Consider the following 27411-nt stretch of genomic DNA (forward strand, 5'->3'; position numbering starts at 1 on the left):
AACAATCTGTCCATGTTTAAACAGTTCAAACATGTTGAGTTCTTAAAATTGCTCTTTGATATTGGCTCTTTTATGTTAAATTTTCTGTTAAATTCAGGTTTGGTTGATAGAAAATCCTGAAAATTTTCAAGTTCGTTGAATGCCTGTGTTTTCTCATTGGAAATTATAGATAATTTTGCTAAATTTGATATTTTTGGCTCCAATTCTTTTTGCTTGTCTATAGATATGATTCCAAGACCTATGGTCTTTTATTGTAGCTGCTAATAAGTCTTGTACAATTCTAATTGTAGCTTCGGCATATTTAATTTGTTTTATTCTTGTTTGTTTGAAAATTTGCTCTTTGATCTTGGGGTTTGGGAACTTGGCAATAATATTCCTGTGTTTTCCACAAAGGATCTCTTTGAGGTGGTGATCGGTGGATTTTTTTTTTTCTGTTTCTACTTTCCTCTCATGTTCTGTCACTCCAAGACAATATTCTTAGATTATTTCCTGCATTATTGTGTCAAGGTTCTCTTTGTTCACAACTTTCTGGCAGTGCAATTTTAATATTTTCTCTTCTTGATCTGTTCTCCAGATGTATTGTTTTGTTTTTTTTTTTTTTAAATAAGATGTTTCACAATTTTTTGTAATGGGCCAGAATTCTAGAGAAATGTTCTTTAAACAAGGATTCTTATAAGTTGTTAACTCAATGGAATTGATAAGACAACGATTATCTAGTTTAGCATGTAAGTTCTCTAGTTCAGTATGACTGATTTAATTTTACAACAATAGTTCCCTAGTAATATAATGATCGGCTTATACTCAGTATGATGAATGGATTTAGTTGTAATAGAGTATTTAAGGTCAGAGTCAGACCTTAGAGGACAGACTCAGAAGACAGCATTCCATCTTCATCAGCCTCGTGGTGGCTGGCCTACTATCCTGCATTTCTTATACTGAGACCAAGGCCCCGTCCGAAGGCCTCCAGAAAGCTAACCAGAACATTACATTTCCAGGCAAGGAGACAGACTGTGAAGGAGAAAATAAAGAATTTGGACTTTATCACAGCTATTCTCGTGGTGATTTTTCTGCTGAAACGAAGGCTGGTACAAAGACCTCCAGAAAGCTAACCAGGACATGACAATTTTTCACATTTTGTTCTATTTTCTCATTCTTTATAATTTGTTTTTTATTTCTTGGTCTTGCTGGCTTCCCCTTGCCTTTTTTTTTTTTTTTTTTTTTTTTTTTTGCTATTTGCTGAGGCAATTGGGATTAAATGACTTGCCCAGGGTTACACAGTTAGGAAGTGTTAAGTATCTGAGACCAGAATTGAACTCAGATCCTCCTGACTCCAGGGCTGGTGCTCTCTCCACTTTGCCACCTAGCTGCCCCTCGATTTTAATTTTCAGAGTTATTTTCATCTTTGAGACTCTGTACCTTCTTTTCTAATTGATTAACTTTTTTTCATAATCTTGTTTTTCTTGGATGTTTTTTTTTCCTTCAGTTTTTCCTCAATGTCACTCATTTGATTTTTAAATTCTTTTTTGAGTTCTATAAATTATCTCTGGGCAGGGAGCTATTTCACATTATTCTTTGGAGTAGAAGCTTTTTTTTTTCTCTAAATGTCCTACTCTGAAGATGAATCTGTCTTCCCTGTTCCCATAATTTGTTTCAATTGTAGGATTCTTTCTTCTTTGCTAGTTCATTTTTTTTTTAGTAAGAGGTATTAGTGTAAGGACCTCTAATTGTGGGTGGGAGGATGGTATTTCAAGCTTCCCTTCTGCTCTCCTCTCTGACCTGAACCCCAAGCCAAGAACTCCACCCTTCTGCAAGTGCCCATAGCCTGAAGTGCCCCTGCCCCCTTGCTTCTGCTCCTTCTAGGCTAGGGCCTTGTCTCAGCAGTACAACTGAGCCTGAGTTCCCCAATAAACCAAGGTTCTCTCTGTCTTCACAGACTCAACCCCCCCCTTCTCAAACAGTCCGGAAGTGAAAGTCTCTGTGGTTCCTGCTGAGGCTCTAGCTGTCCTCAGATAGCTCGAGGGATCCCCAATTGTTTCCTGGAGCCTGGAGGTGTTGCACTTCAGGCAGGTTAATCCCGCCTGGGGTCTTTCTTCAGATCTCTTGGGTTGTATCTGAAGTACCCCAGTTCTACTCTAAGTCTTCTTGGTTTTTGACCAGTTTGCCCAGATGTACAAATTTGTTCTCTTTGTGGGAAAATTGGGAGAGCTTGAAATTTACCAACCTACTCCACTATCTTCCCAGAATCCTCCAAGGTTGAGGATTTTTTTTTAAACCCACCACCAATGCTTGTTTTCAAGGAGCTAACATTCTAAAAATGTAGTATTAGGTGGCACAGTGGCCCATACTTGGAGTCAGGAAGATCTGAGTTAAAATCCAGCCTCAAACAGTAGCTGTGTGACATTGGGGAAGTCACTTACCTCTATCTGCTTCCATTTCTTCAGTTTCAAAATGAGGAAGGTTATAATAGCAACTGCTTCACAGGGTTATTGTGAAGATCAAAGGAGATAGTTGTAAAATGCTTAGCACAGTGCCTGGCACACAGCAGGCATTTTAATAAGTGTTTGTTCCCTTCTTTCCTCTTTCCCCCATCTAAATAGATATAACCAAAACACTGAATATGTAGATAAATTCACTTTGTCAACTAAGTGGAGTTTAGATAGATTGGAGAGGGAAGAAGTTTGAGGTAAGAAGTCCAGTTAGAAAGAAGCCTCTTAATTTGGAACTCAGAGGAAGGAAAGAAGGAAGGAAGGAAGGAAGGAAGGAAGGAAGGAAGGAAGGAAGGAAGGAAGGAAGGAAGGAAGGAAGCAAGAAAGATAGAGAAAAAAGAAAGGAAGGAAGGAAGAGAAAAAGAAAGAAAGAAAGAAAGAAAGAAAGAAAGAAAGAAAGAAAGAAAGAAAGAAAGAAAGAAAGAAAGAAAGAAAGAAAGAAAGAAAGAAAGAAAGAAAGAAAGAAAGAAAGAAAGAAAGAAAGAAAGAAAGAAAGAAAGAAAAAAAGAAAAGAGAGAGATTCTTCTTATGCTGGTCCAGTAGAGAGGTGGTAAGAGTTTAAAGTAGTGGCTATGTGTGGAAGAGGGAAGAACTGGACAGAATGAGAGGGATGTTGCATATGAGGGGCGGTGGGTGTACCAGAGCTGTGGTGGGGAGGAGGCAGTTGGTGGAAGCTGTGGTGTGGGGCTGTTCTGGCAGCAGAGGCTTGGGGGGAGGTTGTGGTTTGTGGGAGAGCCATTATCTTTCACCTGGGGACCCACGGTGTTTGTGGGAGCCCTTGTGGTTGATGTTGGACGTGGTGCAGGCCAGATCCCTGTGTGTGATGGAGCCACCCTGTGTCGCGTGCAGGTGGGACGATTGGACTTCTGGCAGTTTGGGTAGCTATGGTGCATGTGACATCCGTGGTATGGGGGAGAGCCTGGAGATGGGGGAGGCGAAGTGGCGCCGGGCTGTGGTCTGAGGTTGTAGAATATTTGGGAGAGCTGGAAGGGAGGGGTGAGCCGTGAAGCTGGTGTGGTAAATGTGGATGTATGGGGGAGAGGGGTGAGCCGTGGAGGGGCATGGCAAATGTGTGCTACACACGATGATGAGGGTGGGGTGCAGGAGTGGCGATGGGGGAGGGAAGTGCAGAATCACAGACTCAGGTTTGGAAGAAAGCTTGAAGCCCTCTAGTTCAACTTGAACAAGAATTCCTTCTACACAATAACCAAGAGTTAGTCTCAACCTCTGTAAAAGACTTCCATAAAAGTTATTTTTTTAACTTTTTATAACTAATTATCAGAAATCTTTTCTTTCCATTAAGCCTATATATGTTTTAATGTAATGTCCACTTATCTCTCTGAATTCTGCCCTCTAGGGCCAAGCATAACAAACGGGCTCAGCAGAAAGGAGACTAGATCTTGAATCAGGAAGATCTGAGTTCAAATCCAGCCCCAGTTACTTACTGTGGAATCCTGAGTAAATCATTTAGATGGTCTCCAGAACCTTATTGTCCGGACTGAGGCAGAGGGGAGCAGGGAGTGAAATACCCAGAGAAGCTCAAGAGGAACTCCAAGGAGAAGTAGAGCAGCCGGGGGCTCTGGGACTGGAGGAGTGGGGAGGAGGTACCAGAGAAGCAGCAGCTGCAGTGCATAGATCAGAGACTCCGGAGCTCAGGACTAACTAGGTGGAGTGCCAAGGAATCCGTGCGTTTGCCTTGCTCAGAAATGCACCAGCTACAGCCCCACAAGGATGGAAGTGGCTGCTGGCAACAAATAGCTCAAGTTTCACCCCCAGGTTTGAGGTAAGGTCCCATAGTCCACTCAAACTCTTGTCAATTCCCTGTGCCCTCAATCTTAGGGCTCGTTCTCCCCTCACCTTTACTTCCTTCTTTAGTACATTGAGTGGCCCCTCTTTTGCCCACCTGAAGGGAAGGGGCAATGGGGAGTGCCTTGGAAAGCTGTACATTTCCCAGGACTCCTTTTATATCTGGCCTTAGGAGAACAGTTTTCTTGTGGCCAATCAGTAGCTATTGTTTTATTATGTTTTTATGTTTTGTTCTCTCATCACATACTATTTTTTTGCCTATCATTTCCATGAATTGTTGAGGGGCAGCTAGGTGGCGCAGTGGATAGAGCACCAGCCCTGAATTCAGGAGGACTAGAGTTCAAATCGGATCTTAGAGAACAGGACTCGGTAAAAAAAAAAAAAAATCTGATTTCTTAATTTCAGCAAATACTGATTAACCCCTTGTACTAGGTGCTGGAAAAACAAAACCAAAAGTAAGCAAATCACAGAAGGCAGCCGGAGGGTCTGGCACCAGGGCCAGTGCTGCTCCACAGATCCAGAGCTTGTCTCCCCAGCTTGATTGAGACTAGAAATGCGGTGGCTGTCGGAATCCTTGGAGGGTCTGTTTGGGACTAGTGGCACTGGGAGGGTCTGAGGAGAGAGGGCAGATACCCTAGTGCCAGGCTCTCGGTCCTGAGCGCCCTTCTGAACGAGAAAGTTTACTCCTCTCCCCCTGGAGTCCTGGGTAAAGCTTCTTTCTTCAGGGCCTCCTTCCTGTGGCCACTAGGGCTGCCCCTCACTCCCTATCCCAGGAGAACAGCTCACTCTCCCATCCTGGCAGTGACGTCTCCCCAGGCTCCAGATCACGACCTACAAGCTTGCCTAGGGGACTTCCCCAGAGAACTCTTCCCTCTCAGGGAGGCTGCCTTCCCAAGGCTGAGAAAATCGATTTGGGGAAATCAGGAAGATGAACTCCTATTCAAGGGATGTGACGGCAAAGGGGGGGCGCCCCCGCCCTGTGAATGACACTTCTGATAATGCTTTAAAATTTACTCTATAGATACCCCTTAATCTGAGCCTCACCATGAATTAGGGGCTAAAATTATCTTAGTTTTTTAATAGGAAACTGAGACCGAGGTTTACGTGACTTGCCCACAACTATCAGGGGAAATCAAAGCTAGCTTTGCTGACTTCAGCTCCAGCACCTTCTGCCCTTCCCCTGCGTGAGAACTCTCGGCGTTAGACCCTGGCCCTGTGAGGTCACTGCAGGGACCTTAGATTATTGCTTCTGTGACATCCTCAAGCCTGGAAAGTCCCTGAGCCCAGAGAATGCTCACTCATCCCCACCCGGGCCACCCACCCAGAGACCACACCAGGACACCTGGGCCGCCCAGTCGTAGTACAGTTTTATTTTTTTCACAACAGAGAAATACAAAGAGCATAGGGCTTTTAATTTTTTTCATTAGTTTTTTTTCCCCACATTTTGCTTTTTAAAAAAATTTACTTTTTAACATAATGCAAACTTTCCCTTCTGAGGTCCCACCTCGACGGCCCTGCAACGCCAGGTCCCGAAAGTGGACAAAAGAATCAAACATCTGGAACCGCTTTTCTTTCTTAGTAAGGGAACTAGATCTAAATTCGGTGGCCTGGAGGTTCCATAGACAAAAGAAAAAGGGGGTGTTAACAGGAGTGTCAGAGCGTATTTACAGGGTATTAACATGCTGACAAAAAGGCTACAATACTGAGTATCATACAACATCAAAGAGCCAGAAACAAGGGAAAAGAACCCAGTGAAAAATACGTGGAACCAAAAGGGCATCAAACAGCTGGTCAAACAATGACATTGTTAAGGCTTAAAAAGTGTATAAAAATAACACAGTTAATATTCAGAACGGAACTTAAAAGATACAGAAGATATAGATGAGTTTTTTGTCTAGGTTTTTTTTTTTTCCTTTCTGGTGAGGGGGTTGTTGGGGCTCCTCCGGGCTCTGTACATGGATCCTATATACATGGGGAGACACGAATGGCTTTCAGATCAGGGTGGGGGTGCTGGGGCTGGCCACCGGCCCTCTGACCGGCTGCTTTCCTCAGTGGCCCTCCACCCCCGAGGGACCCTGCAGGGATGGAGGTGGGGGATGGGGTGGAGGGGCTCTCTGGCCTGGGCCTCTGCACAGGGTGATAAGTGCCATCGTTATCAGTGGGGGGTGAGGAGGTGACCTAGACTTCTTCTCTCGCTCGCCTTAGGCTGTGTTGGGGCAGGTACCAAGCGTCCAAGGCCCCGGAGCCACCCAAGCTCCCCCTCCCCCAGGCCCAGTCCTTCCCTCCCCCGGTTCCCGACAGCCTGAGGCCCTCACAGCTGTCCTGTCAAAGCCTCCTGGGTTAGAGGGACTTGAGGGGTCCCGAGGCCTGGATTTCTTCAGGGCCTGTGGGGGGACCCAGAAGCTGGGGGGAAAGTCCGCTCCCCATTTTGCAGCAGGGCCACCGGCCACGTGATCGCTGAGCTTTCAGGGACCTGACTCGGCCTGGCTGTCCACGCCTTCCCTGACCTCAGCCCAGCGTGGAAGACACAAAATCCTCTCCCAGGGTGGGTTCTGCTCCCCAGCCCGGGGTGGGGGATGGACACAGCTCGGGAAGGTGGTCTCGGGGGTCCCCAACACAGGAGAGGAAATGTGAGTGGGCGGCCGGAGATCAGGGAGGACCCAGGTCCGCTCCGCCCGCCCCCTCTCCCTCCGCGGCCAGGTCCCAGAGCAGACAGGAATGTCAGGAGAGGTAGAGGAATATTCTCATCCTAGCCAGCACTGGAGGTAGACTGGGGCACTCACGACTCGAGTCACAGGGCCCAAGGGGGCAGGGACCCGGGGAGCACCATTGTCAGAGCAAGGAGAGGCCAGGAGGGGGGCGGGGCGTTTCCACCGGGGCCCTCGAGCTTCCGCACCCGGGGAGGCTCACGGCCCTCCCGCCCTCCCCTTCTGGACGTTACTCCCTAGGACGGGGAGGGCCCACAGCGCCTCTCACTCATGGACCTGCGCCTCCGCGGGAAGCCTCTCTGGGTGGGGGCCGCGGAGGCCTGCGCTAGGGACTGCGGCCCACCCAGCACGGGGAAGGCCGGGCCTAGCCGAGCCCGGGAGGAGGTGAGTCTGGGGATCTGCGCCGCGGGCTGTCCGGCCCCTCCCCCCGCTCCGGGCTTCTCCCGCTAAGCCTCCTGCAGCTCTGGGCTCAGCCTCCGAGTCCGCCGGTGCCCGTCATTCCCACGCGGTCTCGGAGACCCGCTGGCCCCTCCTTCCCCTCCGCCCGGCGCGCCCGCAGGTGAGAGGCCCCACCCTGCGGCTCTCCGTGTCCGTCTGTCCAATTTTCCTTTTGATTTTTCCATTTTAGCAGCACCAACTTCTTGGCCAATAAATATTTTTGTTGTTATTTTTTAAAAGGAAGTAGAAAGAAAAGAAAACAAACGAAAAACCAACCCAATAAAGGGGGGGAGGGGCGAACTAAAGACAACCCAACAGAGAGAGGTTCAAAGTGCTCTGAAATCGTCTTTGGATGTCACCGAACTGTCCGAGTCCCCCCGGCCACTGCCGCCGGCCGGCCGGCCTCCGGCCTGGGGACGCTTCCAAGCCCCGGCAGTGACTGAAGTGAACGGGAGCTCCAGGGGCGGGGGCGGCGGCGGACAGCGGCCCTCGGGGCGGCGCGGAGCGGAGAGCGGCGTGGCCGGGGCGGGGCTGGGCGGGGGGAGGGTCCGAGCGCTTTCCTTTCTGTGCCCCTGCCTGCGGAGGCTGGGGGAGGGGCACGCAGAGGGAGGGGCCTAGCTTCAGATGAGCGAGATCCGCACGGGGATGCCGGGAGACTCCGTCCTTTGGGGTGAATGGTGGGTGACCAGATGTTCCACCACAGTGTGTTTGGACATGTGCTTCATCAAGTATGTCTCCTGCAGGGGGGGAGAGGCCGGGGCGGGGGGAGGGGATGGTCAGGGGCCGTCCTTCCTTCCCGGGGGGCCGGCCCGGGGTGTGCGGGGCGCCACCCTGTGGCCATCTGGAGAACCGCACCTTCCCGGGCACCCAGGCCCGGGGCAATTTTCACCCGACGACTGGGGAGCAGAAGGCTGAGGAGGCGCTCCCTCGGGTTTTGGCCGCCACCCGTTGGTTTTGTGTTTCCCTGGGCAGAGCCCCATCTGCCCTGACCCGGTTCCGGCTCTCCACCCCGCAGCCTGCTGGCTTCGTGCCCCGCCCCCCCTCTCCCCACGACCCGCGGCTCTGGGGGCGCACCTCGGCCCTCCCCTCCCGCTGGGGGCAGCTCTAGGGATGCACCTCGTGCCCCGCCCCCTCCTCCCGGGGACTGCTCGGGAGCTCCTGAGCCCCTCCCCCACGACCCGGGCACTCACCGAGGTGTAGGCACGCCCACACATGCTGCAGCAGTAGGCCTTGGCGTGTTTGATGGCGTGGGCGGAGAGGTGGATCTGCAGGGAGGCCGAGTCCGAGTAGGCCCGGTAACAGTTCGGACACTTGTACGGCTTGTCTTTATTGTGCTGTCGCTGGTGAGACTGGGGAGAGGAGGGGGGAAGGCGGAGTGACAAAAGGCCCCCCCAGTCCCCCCCCAGCCTCCGCCCCAGTGCCCCCCGGCCTCCCTCTCCCGGACCGAGGGCCGACCACTGACCTGGAGGTTGGAGAGCTGGGTAAAAGCCTTTTCACAGCCGGGATGTGGGCACTTGTAGGGTCTGTCTCCAGTGTGAATTCTGCAAAGTCCCAGGGCAGGGAGTGAGGCACGGGAGGGCAGGCTGCGCCTCAGACACACACACACAGACACACTCACACACACTCACACTCAGACACACTCACATACACTCAGTCACATTCACACACACTCAGACACACTCACACTCAGTCACACACACACTCACATACACTCAGTGACACACTCACAGACACTCAGTCACACTCACACAGACACATACACTCAGTCACACTCACATACACTCAGTCACACTCACACAGACACTCACATACACTCAGTCACACTCACATACACTCAGTCACATTCACACTCATACACTCAGACTCACACATACACTCAGTCACACTCACACACAGACACACTCACATACACTCAGTCACACTCACATACACTCAGTCACACTCACACACACTCAGACACACTCACACTCAGTCACACACACTCAGACACAGACACACTCACATACACTCAGTCACACACTCACATACACCCAGTCACACTCACACACAGACACACTCACATACACTCAGTGACACACTCACACTCAGTCACACTCACACACAGACACACTCACATACACTCATACTCTCAGACACACACTCAGTCACACTTACACACAGACACACTCACACTCAGACACACTCACATACACTCAGTCACATTCACACACTCAGTCACACTTACACACAAACACACTCACATACACTCAGTCACACTCACATACACTCAGTCACATTCACACACACTCAGACACACTCACACTCAGTCACACACACAGACACACTCACACTCAGTCACACACACAGACACACTCACATACACTCAGTCACACTCACACACAGACACACTCACATACACTCAGACACTCAGTCACACTCACACACTCAGTCACACACATAGACACACTCATACACTCAGTCACACTCACACACAGACACATTCACATACACTCAGACACACACACACTCACATACACTCATACTCTCAGACACACTCATACTCAGACACACACTCACATACACTCACACTCAGACACACTCACACACAGACACACTCACATACACTCAAACACACACTCAGACACACACACACACACTCACAGTCACTCAGACACACTCACATACACTCAGACACTCACTCAGTCACACACATAGACACACTCATACACTCAGTCACATTCACACACAGACACATTCACATACACTCAGACACACACACACTCACATACACTCATACTCTCAGACACACACTCAGACATACTCAGACACACACATATTCAGACACACACTCACTCACATACACTCAAACACACACTCAGACACACACACTTACACACACTCACAGTCACTCACACACTCACATTCAGACACACACACACTCAGACACACACACTTACACTCACACTCACTCAGACACACACTCAGTCACAGACACCACCCGTCCACGCCCTCATCCTCTATCAACAGAATCTTCCGATCTGTCTCCCTGCCCCCCAAACTCTTTCGGGTCTGCTAAAGCCCACCTCTCATATCCTTCCCTTGCCCCAAACTGCCCACGGCTCCGCACGCCCTAGAGGATGAAGCCCTAACTCCCCATCTGCCTTTGGGGTGTCCACAGCATGGCTCCACGAAGCTCTCTGCCCCGGGCTGGCTCCCCCTCCCAAACACTTCTCTCCCATACAGCCCCTCTCTGCTCACCCGGCTCCACAAAGGCTCTGGCTGGAGCGCAGGCCCGCGTGGGTGCCCCTCAGTGGTTAGAGTAACTTAATCAGGAAGGGGACACCTGGCCCGAGAGGCAGCAGACCCCGGAGCTACTCCTGCTGAGCTTGCCCAGATCCCTTCTGCTCTCCGAGCCTCAGTTTCCCCTCCTGCCACTGACAGGGCTGGACCAGGGGCAGGAGCCACAGCCAGACCTTAGGCAGTGTGAGCTGGTCGGGAGACTCAGGCAGCTTGAGCCCGTCCCACTGCCCGGCCCTGCCCTGGGGCACCAGCCACAAGGGAGGCTGCCATGGTTATAGGGCTCGGCCTGAAAGCTGAGAAGAGCTGAGTTCAAATCCAGCCTCAGATACTTACTCATAGTTTGACTGCGGGCAAATCATTTGGCCTCTGCCTCCATATCCCTATCGGTAACGGGGGGTAACTAGAGCATGCGCCTCCCGAGGTTGTTCAGATGAGATATTTGTAAAGTGCTTAGCAGAGTTCTCCCACATTGCGAGCACAGTATAATGTTAGCTGTCATTACTGGGGAGCCTTGATTCCCTCACTCCCCCACCCGGGCAGCGAGCCTCGCTCTGGCTCCTGGGACGGAGGACAACTGGGTGGGGCAGGGGCTCTGGGCCGGGCTCTCAGACCAGCCCACCTGCCGGGGCCTGGGAGGCAGCCAGGACTAGGAAGAAGAGGCCGGATCCCAGCCTGAGGCGGGGAGGCTGTTGGGGAAGGCGCACTGGGAGTGGAGGCGGGAGCAATCTGACTTCTACTGGGAGAGGGCCGGGGCCTGTGATTTCATCAACATAGAACTTTCCTGAGCCAGCAACTCCCGCTGCCAGTGCAGGTCCGCACCCTGTGCCCGGCAGCCCTGGAGAGCTGCCTCTGCTGGGGAGTCCTGTCTAATCCCATCTCCCCGGCCTCCATTTCTCGTCTCGAGAATGGAGCAAGGCCACGGGCACCGCCTTGAGGGGCAGAGGTGGGGCTCAGACCAGGCGGCCCTATCAGCTCCTGGGACAAGGGAATCCCCTCCTCTGGGCTCTGGGGCCTTGTCCAGTAGGAGACCAAAGAGCCTTCGGGTTCCTTCCTAAGCCTCGGACCACTGTCCAGGGGGCCACCAAAGCCGCCATGGGCTGCTCCTCCCGAGCCACACGTCCGGGCCCTCTCTTTGCCCGGGTCCCTCGGTCTCCCTCCTTCTCTTTCTGTCTGTCTGTCCTCCCTGGGCCCAAGATGTGACAGGCGCAGTCTTCCCTCGCCCCCAGGCAGGCCCTGCAGTTCGGGGAAGGAGCCTGTGTGTCATCCTGGCGGGGCACAGCCGCCATCCCTTCAGGCTGCCCGCCCCAGGCCCAGCGGGAGCCGTGGACCGGCTCTGACATCCCCTGAGGAATGACCAATGGTCTGGCTCCCTGGAGCGGGGTTAGGGATGGTTACTGGGGTCCCCATCCTGGAGCTGGAGAAGGCCGAAGTCCAGCCCTCCTCATTATCGCAGAGACTGTCCAGCATGTAGATGGCTGGTGGCCGGGCCACGATTTCAGCCTGCACTCAGAGCTGGATGTCTGGCCCGGTCAAGCCTGGCTGAGCACCAGACCCCCTTGGCTGCCTCCCACCCCCCAGAGGCCCCTCCTCCCCACCTTGGCCGCCGCCTCTCACCTGGTGTGCTGCTGGAGGTGGGAGAGCTGGCGGAAGGATTTCTCACAGTAGGAGCAGTGATAGGGCTTGACACCCAGGTGGATGCGCAGGTGTTGGGCCAGGTAGGAGGCATTGGCAAAGGACTTGGAGCAGTGCGGGCACTTGTGCGGCTTGGCCTCTGTGTGCGACTTGGAGTGGATCTGCATCTCGGACTTGGTGAAGAAGGTCAAGGGGCAGACCTTACACCTGGGGAGCACAGGAAGAAGCCTCATGCCCAGGAGCCCCCCAGGAGTCTGCCCCTCCCTATCCGGCCATGACCCATGACCCTGCCCCCCCCATCTCTGGGCATTTTCTGTGGCTGCCCCCAGAGGCCCAGGCTCTCTCTGCATCCCCCTGGGGCTTTCTCTCCAGCTTTTCCTGCACTGGTTCATCCTGATGAGGGAGACGCAGGGAGCAGGGGCTGGTCCGTGCCTTTTTTTGTAATTCTGATGCTAAACATAGTACCTGGAGTGTAGTTGGTGCTTAATAAATGCTTACCGATGGCCTGAGAGAAGATAGGCCCACATTTGGAGGAAAGGTGGGAGAAGGAGTTCTCCTCAGGGAGAACCAGGGTTCTCTGCGCTAGATGCTGCCTCACACCTGAGAAGGCCTCAGGCCTCAAACCTGGAAGCCCAGGAGCTTCAAATAAGGAGGCTTCTCCCTGCAGGGAGGGCCAGAGGCACCACAACTTCCCTCCTCCACAAAGACACCCTCCTACCTCTCTGGACTGATCCACCAAGCCAGACTAAGTCTCAGGGTTGTGAGGGGCCTCGAAAGCCTCCCCGCCTCCATTCCCCTGACAAGGAAAACTCCCAAATCAGCTCGATGACTGCCAGGGAGGGGGGTCATCCCTAACTCTTCAGGCCGGCTCTGGTTATTTAACGATTTAATTCACCAAGCACTCATGAAACTCTTCTAGCCAGATGTCTTCAGAGAACTTACAGAGCTCAAGCCTAAAATCTGCCTCTCCACAAGCTCTGTTCCTTGCCACCCCACCCCGTGCCCCTGAACGTCAGGCACTCCCCATGTACCCTGCCACAGAGAACCGAGGCCAGTGAGTCTTTTCTTGCCCCGAATAAGCCCCCCATTTCCTTCTCGCTCACTGTCCGGATATACTCCGGCTTGTGGGTTTCCTAGAACATTCTCTGAAGGGGTCTGGCTGGGACCAGTCCAGAGAAGCCGTCACTTCCCTCCTTTGGCATCATTTGGCTCCCAGCTCCCACCACTCTTCCACCACTGTCCTGGAGCCAGGACCTGTCCTGAAGGGACTACTTCCCTCCTAAGTGCCTCTTTTTCCTGGGCCAGAAGCTGCAGGCCCCAGATCACTTCCCTTAGCATCCAGTGTGGTCAGAGTATCCCCTCCACTCACATGCCTGCCCCCTCATCCTCCTGGCTGGCATCCAGAGGGTGCCAGAACCCAGCCCTGTCTCCTCTCCGGCCACTGTCACTGACCCGCCATTCAGAGCCCCAGGACTCCTTTCTACTAATGTTGTTCACATCCTCCAGGACCTGAACCCAGCCTGAGCCTCCCACCCCATTCTGGCTTCACCTGCCTCCTGTCCAGTCCTGACCTCTCTCTTAAGCCAAGCCCTCAGTGGCTTCTGAGGGTCCCTGCAGGTCTTGACTTCCCCTGGCCTTAGCCCAGCATACTCAGGAAGTTTCGAGCTGGGCTTATTTCTCTTCCAAAGCCTGTATGACGAGTTCTGCCAGGGTGCCCCCATGTTCAACCCAGGGCACACCTCCCTAGCAGCTCTCTCACCCTACAACTCCTGAAGGAGTGCTCTAAGCATACCTCCCTCCTCCATTCCCCAAGTTCCCATGCTGCTAGGACGGGCAGGTATAGTATACTGTAACACCTAGCATAGGTGGTGTAGTAGAGCCAGTGCTAGTTCTGGAGTCAGGAAGACCTGAATGCAAATCCTGCCTCAGACACTTGATGGCTGCTCTGTCTGCTTCAGTTTTCTCATCTATAAAATAGATCTAATAGTAGCATCTGTCTCCAAGGGCTGCAGTGAGGATGAGCTGTAAAGTATATGCCACCAGAATATCAATCTGATCATGTCACTCATTTGCTGAAGAAGCTGCAGTGGCTCCCTATTGCCCAGGCAGAGAGGTACAGGTGCTCAGCTTGGAATCAGAGGCCCTGAGTCCAGATGCGAGCTCGGTCACTGGCGACCTCAGAGTTTCTGGGCAAGCGCTTCACCCGTTTCCTCGGGGTGTATCTCATCCTCAGCACTGGCTCTGGGAGCCTGAAAGCCACTGCTTGCCTCTCTCAGGCAGGTCATCCCCCCATGTACTCAGAGATCTGCTGATTCTCTTGAACTCCTCCACCCCGTGTCCTCATGTTGGCTCCTTCCCATGCCAGAAAACGCCCCCGCCCTCCTCAGCTCTGCCTGTATCGGTCCAACTCCAGTGGCCCTTCCTGACCCTCCTCTCCTCCTCTTCAGAGGAGCCACTAGCTGATATCGATGGATGATTAGATGCAGGTGAATAACCCCAGGCTCCGGCAGGCGGGACAGAGCTGTCCGCGGACCTCACCCTTGGAAAGTGGGACAGAACACAGACCTCTCTCACAATGAGAGGGGGTCCAGACCCGGTCCTCAGGAGGACCCCCCCCAAGGGGACCGAGGCCTCCCGAAGGATAGGATCGTTTCAGGAGTCACAGTGGGACACATGCCTCACACCCAGGGAAAGGACAAAGGCCTCCCACAGTGTGGGGGAGGGAGGAGAGCTTTGCTCTAAGGTCATTCCACACTGAAGTGACCCAAGTCTGGGAACATCGAGGTGACTGCCCATCCGCAGAGTTCTCTTGGGATGACTGGAGGAAGGCTAAGTCACCTTCTTCCCAGAGCCCCAGGAGCCAGGATTCAGCTGGCCGGCTCAGTCCCAGACTCCCTGCTGCCGTCTGCCCAAGTGGCCTGGCTGTTCAAGGCCCCAGTGACAGCTTCTTCCCCAGGAAAGGGACAAGCTCGACCCATTCCCAGAAATGGGAGGCAGGGCAGGGCCAGCGGCCCAGAGTGACAGGACTGGGGCTCCATATCCCAGGGCCAGGGCAGGGGGGGGTGCAAGCATGCAGCTCAGTTCCCACCTGTACGTCTTCCCCTCTTTGGCAGTCTCTCCTGAGGCCAGGATGGGGTACGGCACCACGAGGACAGGGGGTCCAGAGGGATTTTCTGCCTTGATCTTCTTGCGGCCCCGCTCTGTTTTGGGGGCTCCCAGCAGGCTGTGGCCCTGAATTGTCTTGATGGAGTCCAGGATGGGGGGGCTGGTAATCCCTGAGATGAGGGTAGGGGAGGAGGCTATGAGGCGGCTCTGGCTGGTGGAGGTGGGTGTCGAGGGGGTGCTGGTCCCTGTGCCGGCACTGGACTCCGAGGTGCTGACTGCGGGGGCCCTGGAGGACAGCCCCAGACCTGAGAGGAGAGAGAGGGGTGCAGCTCAGATGTCAGCTATCTGGATTCCAGAACTCGGCCCCTCCCGAGCTTCTCCCTTACCTGTGACAGTACTGGTGGCGGGCCGGGCATGCAGGGCCACATCAGGCTGGGGCACAGCCTGCGGGTGTAGTCCCGGCACCTGCTGCAGTTTCGGCAATGACATGATGGACTGACTGCTTTCAGCTGGGGATGGAGGGACCAGCAGGGGCTGCTGGGAGGAGACTGAGGTGGGTGGCAGGTGTGGGGGCCGGATCTTCTCTGCCATCAGTTGTTCCTTGATCTTGTTGATCAATACCAAGTTGTCCAGCTGAAAAGGGGAGACAGAGGATGAAAGAGCTGAAAGGGATTGCTCCGGAGTCCAGCCCCAGCTGGCTACTGCCTCCGTGTCCTACTTTCCCGGTCCCAGCCCTGACCTGTCAGGACCACCAAGGATTGTCCTAAATCCCCTCTTGTCCCCCATCTCCTCAATGGCCCCTGGTAGAGAATCCTGCCCTGCCAGTCCCCGCTCCTTCGGTCCAGCAGCAAGGCGGCCATACGTTCCCACCGAGGCCATGGTCGGGGTTCTGTCTGCACTATCTTTCAGCCTAGGCCCACAGCCCTGGCCCCAAGGTAAGCCCCTGCTCCTGATAGGCCACAGCCAATGCCCCAGACTGTCCAGGTAAGTGCAAAACTGCCTTGGGCGGGGGTGAGGGTGGGGGTCAGAGGAGGAGAAAAGCTCTTTCTTACCTGGCTGGGCATGGTGGGAGGAGGGGGCCAGAAGTAGGGGTTGTTAAAACGAGGTTCGGCCATCCTGCAAGAAGAGAGTGACTGTTAAAAGAAAAGGACCCTCCCCGCCAGTCCAGGGTTACACTTAATCACTGACCCCCCACCCTGTTCCCTGGGGGAAGCCTGGCACACAGGACAACGGATCTCCAACTGCCTTGACAGGGAGGGAGCTCCTCTCAGAGGGTCTACTGCCAGAACAGGAGCCAGGAGCATGGTGGGACAGCTCGAGGGGCATTTTTCAATCTCAGTGTGAGCCTTCAGCGTAAGACAGATGCCCAGGCGCTCCTGACCTCGTCTCTGCCCCCCAAGAACGCCCACTGTGCCATCTCCATGCTAGAGAACTGGCATTCTGAGATATCTAGCCTCCCCCCTCCCCAAATAATCCTCTAGGACCAAGGTCACTATCAGCCATCTGTCCCCAGAGAAACTCCGGGCCTTTGCTGTCTCCTGCCTGGAGAACAGGAATGTTCCCTGCACAGGACTGACCCCAAGGCCAGCGGGAGCTGCCTGGGACCCCTCTTCACACATGGGACAGAACTGTTAAGTGCTTGGAATGACTCCAAGAATGACCATGTCACACACTGTTTAAAGATGGCCATTTACAAAGTCACCTTCAGGGCTCAGCCCTCATCTGTCTCAGGTAAGATCTAGATAAGACTGTCCCTCTCTTCCCCCCCCTCCAAAAGCCCCACGGAGCCAGGCCTGGGCTTGGCCTTAGGCCTGTAATAGTCAGCACTTGCCTCCTCTCAGGGATCAAGCCCTTTGGCTTCTGCCCCCAGGAACCTGACCAACAGGATGGCCAAGTTCAAGCATGAATCCTCTGCCAGGGTGGCTCTGGGCCCCCAGCCTGAGCCCCAATGACGCCTCCCCCTGCTTCAGCTGCTCGGCCCTGGGGGTGGGCGGGAAGAGCTTACGTCTGGCTGGAGCCTGAGCAGGGAAAGGGAGTTATGAGGACCCTCCTGGCCTCATGGAGCTTTTGGTGCTGGGCAGAGGGGACGCCCACCCACAGTATGAGGCAAGATGTGACAGAGGAACCGTGGGCTCCTGAGTGCCAGGCCTGGACGGGGCTCAGAGCACAGGACACTGGAATGTGCAAGGGCCAGAGGATGCTGGAACACACAAGAGTCCAAAACAAGGGAGCAGAATATGTTAGAGTAAAAGTGTTGGAAGGCAGAAAGTTAGGAGCTGAAAGGGGTGGGGAGCACGTTCTATTAGAACTGCAGGGGGTCTTCCTTAAAGATCTCCTGCCTGACCCTCTCACTGGACAGAGGAGGAGACTGGGGCTCCGGGAGGCCTGTGGGCTTCTCCCAAGGAGGCAGCGGGCTCAGAGTCCAGGGTGGTTCCCCCCAAGGGCGCCACACAGCAGGCTCCGCACCCCCTGCTCAGGGCTGGCTCTCGCCCAAGGCTTTCTCACGGGCTCTCCAGGAGGATTTTTAAAATAAAAGCCCAACTGAAAGGTAAGCGAGGGATGGCAGAGCTCACCAAGTGCCTTCTGCTGCACCCCAGACTGTGTGGGCAGAGTGACGATGCCAGGGAGCAGCCAGCAGGCCGGCTGAGAGATGAGGTACAGACACAGGCAGGGTAGTTCAGGAGGAGAGCCTCAGGCGGGGAGGAGCCCCAAGCAGGGAGGAACCCCAGGCCAGGAGCCCTGAAAGCAGACCCAGCAGGCAAGTGCTGCCAGGAGGAGCCCCCAGGCTGGGAGGAACCCCAGGCAGGGAGGAGCCCTGAAAGCAGACCGAACAAGCAAGGTGCTCCCAGGAGGAGCTCTGGTCAGGAAGAGTCCTAGGCTGGTAGGAACCCTAAGACCAGGCCCAGCAGGAAAGGTGCCCCCTGGGGGAGGAGCACCAGGCTGGGAGGAGCCCTGAGACCAGACCCAGCTCTCCTGATATCTCTTGTGACCTTAGGAATGACCTGGAATGTTATAAAAAAATTACTCATGCACATATACTGTTAAAAAAATGTATAATTATGAAATTAATTAAAAAAAAAAAAAAGGAATGACCTGGAGTGGGATAGCTGGCCTAACCTCCCACCATCACAGCAAGGCCAGGTTTGGAACTCAGGCCTTAAAACTTCCCACAAGTCCCTTCTCCTCTCTGGGCCTCAGTTTCCCCAGCTGTTAAGTGGGGATAGGAATCACACCTGTTTTGCTTATCTGTGCAGAGTGTCAGAGGTAAGACAGAATGGTTTTGGAATCGGGCAGGTAGGAAGCTGGAAGGAGGAAAGCCAGCTTTCCAAGCTGGGCCTCCCACTCTGGGACTGCCCCTCAGTGACCCAGTCAGTGGAGGCTCCACGGGGGAGCCCCTCCCCTTCCCAGTGAGAGGAAGCCCTGATGTTCTGGGCCAGAGCCGCCTCCTCTCAGCCTGAGCCTGGCAGGAATTGGGCACACCGTTGGGTGCTGGGTGTCTGGGACCCAGAAGCAGGAAACAGAACATAAGAAATTGTGGGGATCAGAGGAGCACTAGGACTCAGCCCAGGGGGGCAGCTGGCTACAGCATGGCAGAGGAGGACCCTGGTAGGCCATGAGAAACCCCATATTTCATAACCGAGTCCACGTGCCAGACAGAAAATGGAGGTGAGCAGCGGAGGGCTGCGCCAGGGCTGAGAGATCACCCAGAGCTTTGGCAGAGGCCATAGGTCACCAAGGAAAACCAGGGGCAGCCCCAGGGAAGCTGGGGGGCGGGGTGTGGCGCTCTGCCTTTCCTCCCCTCCTTCATCTCCCTGACTTCCCGCTACTTCCAATCATGTTCAAGCTGTGTCATTAGCCACACGCTGCAGGTGGTCGATAAACGTCCACCGAACGGAGCCCTTGGGAAGCAACAGAGGTCCTCTCTCCCTCTAGATCCTTCCCGAGCACCCAAAACGGTTCCTGGCACCCAGTAGGCACATAATAAATTCTCACAGAATAAATCAAGGAATGTATATTCAGCACCTCCTATGTGCCAGGCTATGCATACACGGGCTCCATGCAGCAAGAGAGGGCCCCGGCCTTGAGGAGCTGACACTAAGGCAGACTTCCTGGGGGGACACTGGCACCCTCCCACTCACCCTCCATGTGGAGGCAGGGCCCTCCAGAATCCCCCAAGGCTCAATACCCCTTCCCACCCTGAGTCCTGAAGTGCCAGAGCAGAAGGACATTTGGAAGACCCAACATTGGCTCCGGACTCCAGGCTGCCGCAGACTATCCAGGGGACCTTGGGTAAGACTTGGGACCCCAGTTTGGGTGGCTAGATGGTGTTTCTCAGCCCTAGACCAGGAATCTAACAAACCAACAAATAAGACAAAACCCCTAAAACCCTGAGGCCCAGAGAAGTCAAACATAGTGTCTATGGGCACAGAGCCAGTAAAATTCGAACCCAGGTCTCGAGGGGTCAGTGTTCTTCCACCACCACCCTTCTCTATTTTCCCAATAGTCCCATGGGCCCCTGGTCATCCCTCTCCTTTGGGCTCCCCGACAGTCCCCGCTTCTGTCCCAGGCAGCCCAGGACTGCCCTCCCCAACCATCTATCACCTGTGGGAGTCTAGGTCTCAGTCTCCTCAGCTATGAAACAGAGGGGGTCAAACGAGGTGGTCTTTGAGCCCCCTGTCAAGTGGGAGAGACCATCTCCAACCAGATGTGGGCTTTACCCCTGCAGGACTCAGAAGGCCAGTGTGGGGGGACAAGGGGATAAAGCATGTCGGGATAGGAGCCAGCTTCGGCCGCTGGAGCTCCGAGGGGGCTTCCTGTGCAGCTGGGGCTCTGGGCTGGGAGGCAGCTCGGGTTCCTCCCCAGGCTTATTCCGGCCTCTGCACCTTCAAGGCCTGGTTTTTCTGGTCACCTTCACGTCCCACCATAAGACCCCATGTGAGACAGGCTGCCTACTGGGTGGGGAACCCTTCTTCCTTGGAGGGGGTCGCTCGGCGGGTTGGGGATAGCGGGATGTTTCTGCAGAGCCCAAATTATAGGCTTGGAAGTCATTTTATAAAGAGCAATGGGAACACCTTCAGTGAGGTGCCTGAGGTCACCAGGAGGGGTCTGTGGCAGAGAAGAGCCTCCAGAATTCTGTGGATCCTTTCTGGGTCAGCTGGGCGGGAGTTACTGGTCTGACAGTATCTTTACAAGATCCTTCTTCCCTGCCCCAACCCCCTTCCTGCTCTTCTCACAGCACCACAGATTGCATCGGGAACAGCAAGGAGGAAGAAGGTCTGGCATCCCAAGGTGGGGCCAGAGAAGTCCAAGGTGCAAATAAAAGAGAAATTCAGCTTCCTAGGCCCTGGCTTTCCTCTCCAGAATTCAGCAGGAAGCAAACGCTACAAAATCCATGCCTTTAAGCCCCAGACTTCCCTTTTCTCAGGGGGAACCCCTTGGCCATTGACCACATTGAGGCTATCCCCAGGAAGTCTCAGGGCTATATCACACAGGTCCAGCAGTACTGGCCAGAGGAGAGACAGAATGTTCAGAGAGGGAAAGGAAGCTGCTGCTATAAACCCACTGACGGTAAGGGAGGAGAGAGAAAAACTATTAAAATCAGGCATGAGCACTGCAGTTACTATGGGTACCACACAGCTGTAGAGCCCACTGCCAGAACTGGTGTGTCTAACAAAGATCATGATCTGCTGAGTAACAGTTCCACTACGCTCAGTACCCTCTCATCCTTTTTGGAAAGGCTTTTATCCAAAACAGAAAAAGTTTGTGCTCCTATAACTATGAAAGTTAGAATCATGAAATAGCATGTCAACTCCTGGAGAAGGGACCTGAAAACACAGACTATCAAAGTTCCTGAAGAAGTGGTCTTAGAACCTAGAATTTCAGAGCTGGGAGGGCCCTTAGAACACAGGATGTCAGAGCTGGGAGGGCCCTTAGAACCCAGGAGATCAGAGCTGGGAGGGCCCTTAGAACCCAGGAGGTCAGAGCTGGGAGGGCCCTTAGAACATAGGATGTCAGAGCTGGGAGGGCCCTTAGAACCCAGGAGATCAGAGCTGGGAGGGCCCTTAGAACATAGGATGTCAGAGCTGGGAGGGCCCTTAGAACCCAGGAGGTCAGAGCTGGGAAGGCCCTTAGAACCCAGGATGTCAGAGCTGGGAGGGCCCTTAGAACCCAGGATGTCAGAAGTGGGAGGGCTTTAGAACCCAAGAGGTCAGAGCTGGGAGGGCTTTAGAACCCAAGAGGTCAGAGCTGGGAGGGCCCTTAGAACACAGCATATCAGAGCTGGAAGGACCCTTAGAACCCAGGATGTCAGAAGTGGGAGGGCTTTAGAACCCAAGAGGTCAGAGCTGGGAGGGCTTTAGAACCCAAGAGGTCAGAGCTGGGAGGGCCCTTAGAACACAGGATGTCAGAACTGGGAGGGCCCTTAGAACCCAGAAGGTCAGAGCTGGGAGGACCCTTAGAACCCAGGATGTCAGAAGTGGGAGGGTCCTTAGAACACAGCATGTAGAGCTAGGAGGGCCCTTAGAACCTAGAATTTGGAGCAAGGAGTTCAGAATTGGAAGAGACCTTAGAAGTAATCCAGCTCAACTTCCTCATTTTACAAACTCCGCAGAAGGGCCAATGTTCCCCAGACACCCCTTTATTCTCTCCCTTGAAGCACCAGGCACCAGGGATCTCTGCCTAAGCCTCCTACAAGCCTTGCCAATAGCTGACAGAGACCCAGTAGCAGAGTCAGGGTTCCCACCCTGTGTGGCCTTGGCTATGTGCTATGCCTTCTGTGAGCCTTGGTTTCCCCCTCTGTGAAGGGAAGGGTGTGGTCTAGATGTCAACTTCTTAAAACTGGTCTTGTAGCTGCCTATGGAGGGTCACAAAATGGGTGAATGTCTGACTGTACATCCATTTTATGCATGCCCATATACCCAGGTCCCATAAGGATTCTGTGGGTGAAAAGGGGTCACGCCATGTAGGGGCCCTTCCCGCTCCAGGCCTGGGGTCCAGTCCCCTTTTGGAGACCTCAGTCCCCATCCCTGGTGGGCTGAGCCATGGGAATCTGATCAGAACCTCCAATTTGCTAAAACGCCCGCGGTCCAGAAGTGCCCAGCCGGGATTTCCGCTTGTTCCCCATGTCTCTCTGACTGTGAAAGACCAGAGGGATGACCGAGAGCAGGCTGGCCCCAAACCCAGGGCAGCCCAAGAGCAGCCCTTCTCTGATCCCTCCTGTGGCCTTCTGGGGCTACAACCCACACTAAGCTTAGCTAGGGAAATGCCAAGGGCGCTGACTAGGGCCAAGCCTGGCCTGGTTCCTTCTCTCCCCTGAGCTCGTGGCCATCTCTGACTCCTGAACCTGACCATGTACTTTCCAAGTGATTGTACCTGCTTCAAAGGCCTCTCCCAGGGCCTGTCCCATAGCTCACAGCAGTCTAGGCTAAGGCTGCAGACACCCGGCACCAAGGCAAGAAGACCTTGGTCCAAATGCTGGCCAGAGCAAGAGAGCCAGCAAATAGACGCCGTGCCGGTTGACTGAGGGCCAGTGTCTGAATGGACAGACTGGGAGCCCCACGAGGGCAGGGCTGGCTTCGCTTTTTCTCCTGTCTCGGGCATCTAGCCCACAAGCTTGCATGTTAATAATGTTCACAGATTGAGAGGCCTTGGGAGGGGAGGTCCTGGGCACAGGTGGGGACACACTTGTGTTGACTGATGGTGGTGTCCTGACAGAGGAGGCCCGGTCCAGTTTTGAAGGACCCAGAGTTGAATCCTGGCTCTGCCATGGGCACACGCAGCAGAGACCCAGCCCAGGGATCAGGAGGCTCTGTGTCCAAGCACCCCTGCCTCACAAAACAGGGATGAGTTGCCCTGGTGCAGGAAGGTCCCTCTTGGGAGCTCCTCCTAATGCTGAAGTCCCAGGCTCCTTTTCCATCTGGCTCTCATTCCCCCTCTGACAACGGACTTCACCCCTTCCAGGCCCTGGCCATGCAATAATTCAACAAATAGCCATCAAGCAAGATCAAGAGCCCAAGGCCCTGCCTTTGTCCTGGGTCTGGGGGCAGAGGATGACACAGACACAGGTAAGTATAGTACAAAGTCAGATGGAATGGGAGCAGAAGAAGGACACAGTAAGCGCCTAATCAAAGCCTGCTGCCGGTCGCTGGGTAGGACGTGCTGGGTGGGAGAGAGCCTTTTCTGCTGGGGACCAGGGAAAGTTTCGCGAAGTGGGGACGCCAGAGCTGGGCCTTGAAGGGGGAGATGAGGGTGGAGCACGTTCCAGAGACAATGCCAGCACTCAGATGGAAAAGACAAGAAGTGACGTGTCCATCGGCTTTAAGGACAGCTTTGCAAAGCAGTCTACAGACTTCCTCTCTGAGGTCAAACAAAACTGCAAGGTGGACTACTAGAGGCTGTATTATCCCCATTTAACAGATAACTGAATCTGGGGCTATCAAGAATGACAAAGAAACGGGGTGTGAGCCTAGCTCTCTCTTGGCCCGTCTCAGAAGATCCAAAGGTCCAGATAGGCGCAAGGAGATGAAGGAAGGCTTTCAATGACAGGCTGAGGAGTGTAGCCTGTATCCCAGAGGTAGGTGGGATCCATTGAAGGCATTTGAGCAGGGGAGCAAGGGGCTCAGATCTGTGCATCAGGGAACTGGTCTGGGCAGCTGTGTGGAGAATGCCTTGGCGTGGTGTTGGGGGGGGCAGAGGCCCTGGCTGGAGGCTACTGCAAGGGGACAGGGGAGAAGCTGTGAGGGAGCCCAAGGAGAAGCTACCTGAGGGCAGAGAAAGGGAGGCTGCCTGGCGGGGCATCCACAAGCTGTGGAAGGGGCAGTCTGGGAAGTGCTGGGGGACGTCTTTGGGGCTGGGGAGGGACCTCTACGGCCGCCCATGGTGTCCAACCCCCTCATGGGGCCTAGAAAGGGCTTCTTGCCTCCAAGGGCGGCCTTAGCCGCTAGGCCGAGCTGCCGCCTCACCCACCGTCTGGGGATGTCGTCCACGGAAGCCGGGAGCTGACAGGAGGTCAGGGAGATGAATTATGTCTGGGCCGCCTGGGAAGCGGGCTCGCCCAGAGACGAGGCTGGGCCGTGGGGCGCAATCACCTCAGAGCAGGCTTGCTGAACCCGGGACAAGGATGGGGACCGAGGCCGAGCTGGTCAGCCAGCGGGGTGGGCGAGGCTTCGGAGAAGGCCGAGGGGGGGGAGGGGCGATGAGAGGGAGGAGGGAGACCTCCGAGTGGAAGGAAAACAAGGGGCAGGGGGCCCGGCCACCCGGACGATGAGGAGATCCCACTCTAGGGATCTACTATGATCTACCAGGCTGGGGAGACGGCGGGGGGGGGGGGCTTCGCACAGGACCCCGGAGGGCGGGGACAGAAGATGGTGCAGAGTGGGGGCGGCGGAAAGAAGCTGGGCCAGAGAGGAGGGGTCTGAGGGGCGGGGCTGGGAACGGAAAGCGGGAGCGCCCGTTCATGCAGAACACTGCACATGGCTAATTACTGCAGCAGAGGTAACGAGCTGTGCGCGTGCGTGCGTGAGCACCGCGGGCACGCGCACCCCTGCCTCCCCCACTGAGCTCCTAGCTGGCGGGCAGGGAGGAAGTCCCCCCTCCAGGAAGAGCGGGAGGACTGCCGCCGCCCCAGACCGGCCGTCCCCCTGCCCCGAGAGGCGTCCCGTCCCGGGGCGAGGCGGCTTCCAACTTGCAGCTCCGCTCTCCCACAAGAAAGGGGAAGATGGCTGCGAAGGGGGCCGGGGACGGAGCGGGGGGCGGGGGCGGGCAGGGGGAGGAGCGAGGCGGGGGCGGGCCCCGGGCCCAGGCTCGGGCGCTCCGACCCCATCGCGGGCCGCAGGCCCCGGGAGCACCGAGGCTTTCGGGATCTCCGGGCGGCCCGCAGCCCGCGCGCCGGGACCACCCAGGGCCGGTTTAAGGGGCTCCCGCTCCGTGCCCGGCGCCAGCTCCTTCCTGGGAAGTGGGCACGTGGCTGTTCCCAAAGCATACACGCAAACACCAAGCAAGTACACACAGGGATGCACACGGACACAAACATGCACACGGAGGAGCAGGCCCACATGCAGAAGAGACGCCCGGACACACAGCACGCGGAGACACGCACGAGGAGGCATGCATACAGACAGACATACCGTGTGTGTGACAGACCCTTTTGCACAGATCTGACCATGTCACTCCTCTGCTCAAACTGGCTCCCTATGACCTACAGAATAAAGTACAAACCCCTTAGCTCGGCATTCAAGGCCCGCCGCAGGCTGGCGGGAGCCTGCCTTTCAGTCTTGTCTCAATGGCCCAGCTGGGCCGGGCGTCCTACGCCCCCAGACAGGGCCTGTGCGGCCCCCGCCTCCGAGGCCTTCCTCACGCTGCTCCCTGTGCCACGGTCCTCCCCGCGGTCCTCCCCCGGGCCGCTGGGAGCCTTCCTGCTGTCCGAGGGCCAGCTCAGGTGAGTCTCCCTGCTGGCCACCCGCTCCTCCTCCCGGAGCTTTCCCCGCCATGACTGCGGGAGCCCGGGCGCGCCACAGAGATAAGTGGTCAGAGTCGGGGAAGAGAATCAGCTTGGCCTGGGGCATGGGGGGAGAGGGCCGGCAGGAGGGGGGTGAGGCTGCGGCTCTCAGGGGGTCCCGGCCGCCCCGGGTCTCAGTGACTGGCGGTGACAGGAAATGCCAAAGAAAGAACCGCTGCCCTCTGGGCCGGGGAAGGCGCAAGGAGCCGTGGGGGACGGGAGGGAAGCAAGGGCGCTAGGAGTGGGAGCTCCGGAGCAAGGGGAGAAAAGCTGCCCGGCAGGAAGAGCCGTCTCCAGGAGCCAGCGGCTAGGGGGAGGACAACGAGCAAAGCACGTGGGGGCCCCCAGAAGAGGGTGAGGGGGTCAGGGGCGAGCGACTTTATCTAAAGACTGCCCTAAGGGGGAGCCGCTGGATGGCAGCTACAAGGGCTGGTTGAAGAAAGCTCCTCTGCCAAGGAGGGAACCTCCGGCCCCTCAGCGCCCGGAGCCCGAAGTCTGGCTGGTAAATGCCAACTGTGGCCAGAAAAGGTGAGGGAGAAGCTGAACACTTACTAGAGAAAGACCCCTAAAAAGGAGCTGGGGGCGGGCGCTGAGCCCTCGAGGAGTAGGAGGAGGAAGGGAAGCTGGAGAAAGGGAGAGGGCACCTCTGAGTGGGAGGGCCAGGGCAGCTGGTCCTGAGGACCCCAAGGGGGCGCCCCATAGGTTCCCAGTGAGGGGCCTCCCAAGCATCAGCTGCCCCAACAAGTCTTCCGCCTGGGTCTCAGGGTCTTGGACGGGCCTGGCTAAGCCAGCCAGAAGCTGTCTGGAGGCCACATGGGCTGAGGTTCCGGCGGCAGTGGGGGCCACGCAGACTGGTGTCTGTGGGCTTCAGAAGGTTTGCTGCCACAGGGCCCTGCCTTCCCAGAGGAACCCGCTCTGTCCTAGAGGGGGAACACTCAGCTGGGAGGCAGGAGCCATGGAAGCCAATTCTGACCTTTTTACTAGAACTTGTACCTGGGGACTCCAAGCCTCAGGTCCCTCATCCATGAAATAGAAATGATAACAGGACTTACCTCACACGGAGGTACATGTTGTGCACACTTTAAAGTGCTAATTTTCCATCATAATTAATAATTAGTATTAATTAATAATAATTACTACAATTACATCAAAGGGACTGTTCTGTTCCCTGACCTCCCTGAGAGATGGAAGGACAGCAGGTTCAATAGCAACCCCACTGGAACTGCTGGGCTGTTTCTGGGAGCCGGGCACAGGCTAAGGCCACTCATGGAGTGGGGAAGAGTGCCCTTCCCTGCCCCAACTCTGGGACAGTCCCAGCATCTTGGAAACCCAGGTCTCCCCCATCCCCTCCACCCGACAAGAGGCTCGAGACCCAGGGACAGCCCCTTTGGAGCAGCCCTGCCACATCCTCCGACCACAGGAACACTGAGGCCCTATAGAAGCAGGCTGAGGAAGAGCAGGG

At 55.3% G+C, this 27411-nt stretch overlaps 1 protein-coding gene across 7 annotated transcripts in view; it reads right to left on the reverse strand.

Annotated features, from left to right (window-relative positions):
* Positions 1–5641: 5641 nt before the first annotated feature.
* Positions 5642–27411, reverse strand: part of ZNF362 (zinc finger protein 362) — a 33391-nt gene continuing 11621 nt past the window's right edge. For 4 of the 7 annotated variants that reach the window (XM_074305523.1, XM_074305519.1, XM_074305520.1 and 1 more), the window contains exons 2-8: positions 16507–16570; positions 15841–16087; positions 15438–15759; positions 12332–12556; positions 8901–8979; positions 8629–8787; positions 5642–8175 (exon numbers count right to left, since the gene is read on the reverse strand). In XM_074305523.1, the coding sequence (XP_074161624.1) occupies positions 8059–8175; positions 8629–8787; positions 8901–8979; positions 12332–12556; positions 15438–15759; positions 15841–16087; positions 16507–16569 (1212 nt within the window). In that variant the 5' untranslated portion in view covers position 16570 and the 3' untranslated portion in view covers positions 5642–8058. Of the gene's footprint in view, positions 8176–8628; positions 8788–8900; positions 8980–12331; positions 12557–15437; positions 15760–15840; positions 16088–16506; positions 16571–18027; positions 18126–25578; positions 25650–27411 lie in introns of those variants that run through there. The other 3 variants (XM_074305517.1, XM_074305518.1, XM_074305524.1) reach the window with 2 other exon arrangements.

Source organism: Sminthopsis crassicaudata, chromosome 3, assembly GCF_048593235.1.
Source record: "Sminthopsis crassicaudata isolate SCR6 chromosome 3, ASM4859323v1, whole genome shotgun sequence".
In the NCBI taxonomy this organism is placed as follows: Eukaryota; Metazoa; Chordata; class Mammalia; order Dasyuromorphia; family Dasyuridae; genus Sminthopsis; species Sminthopsis crassicaudata.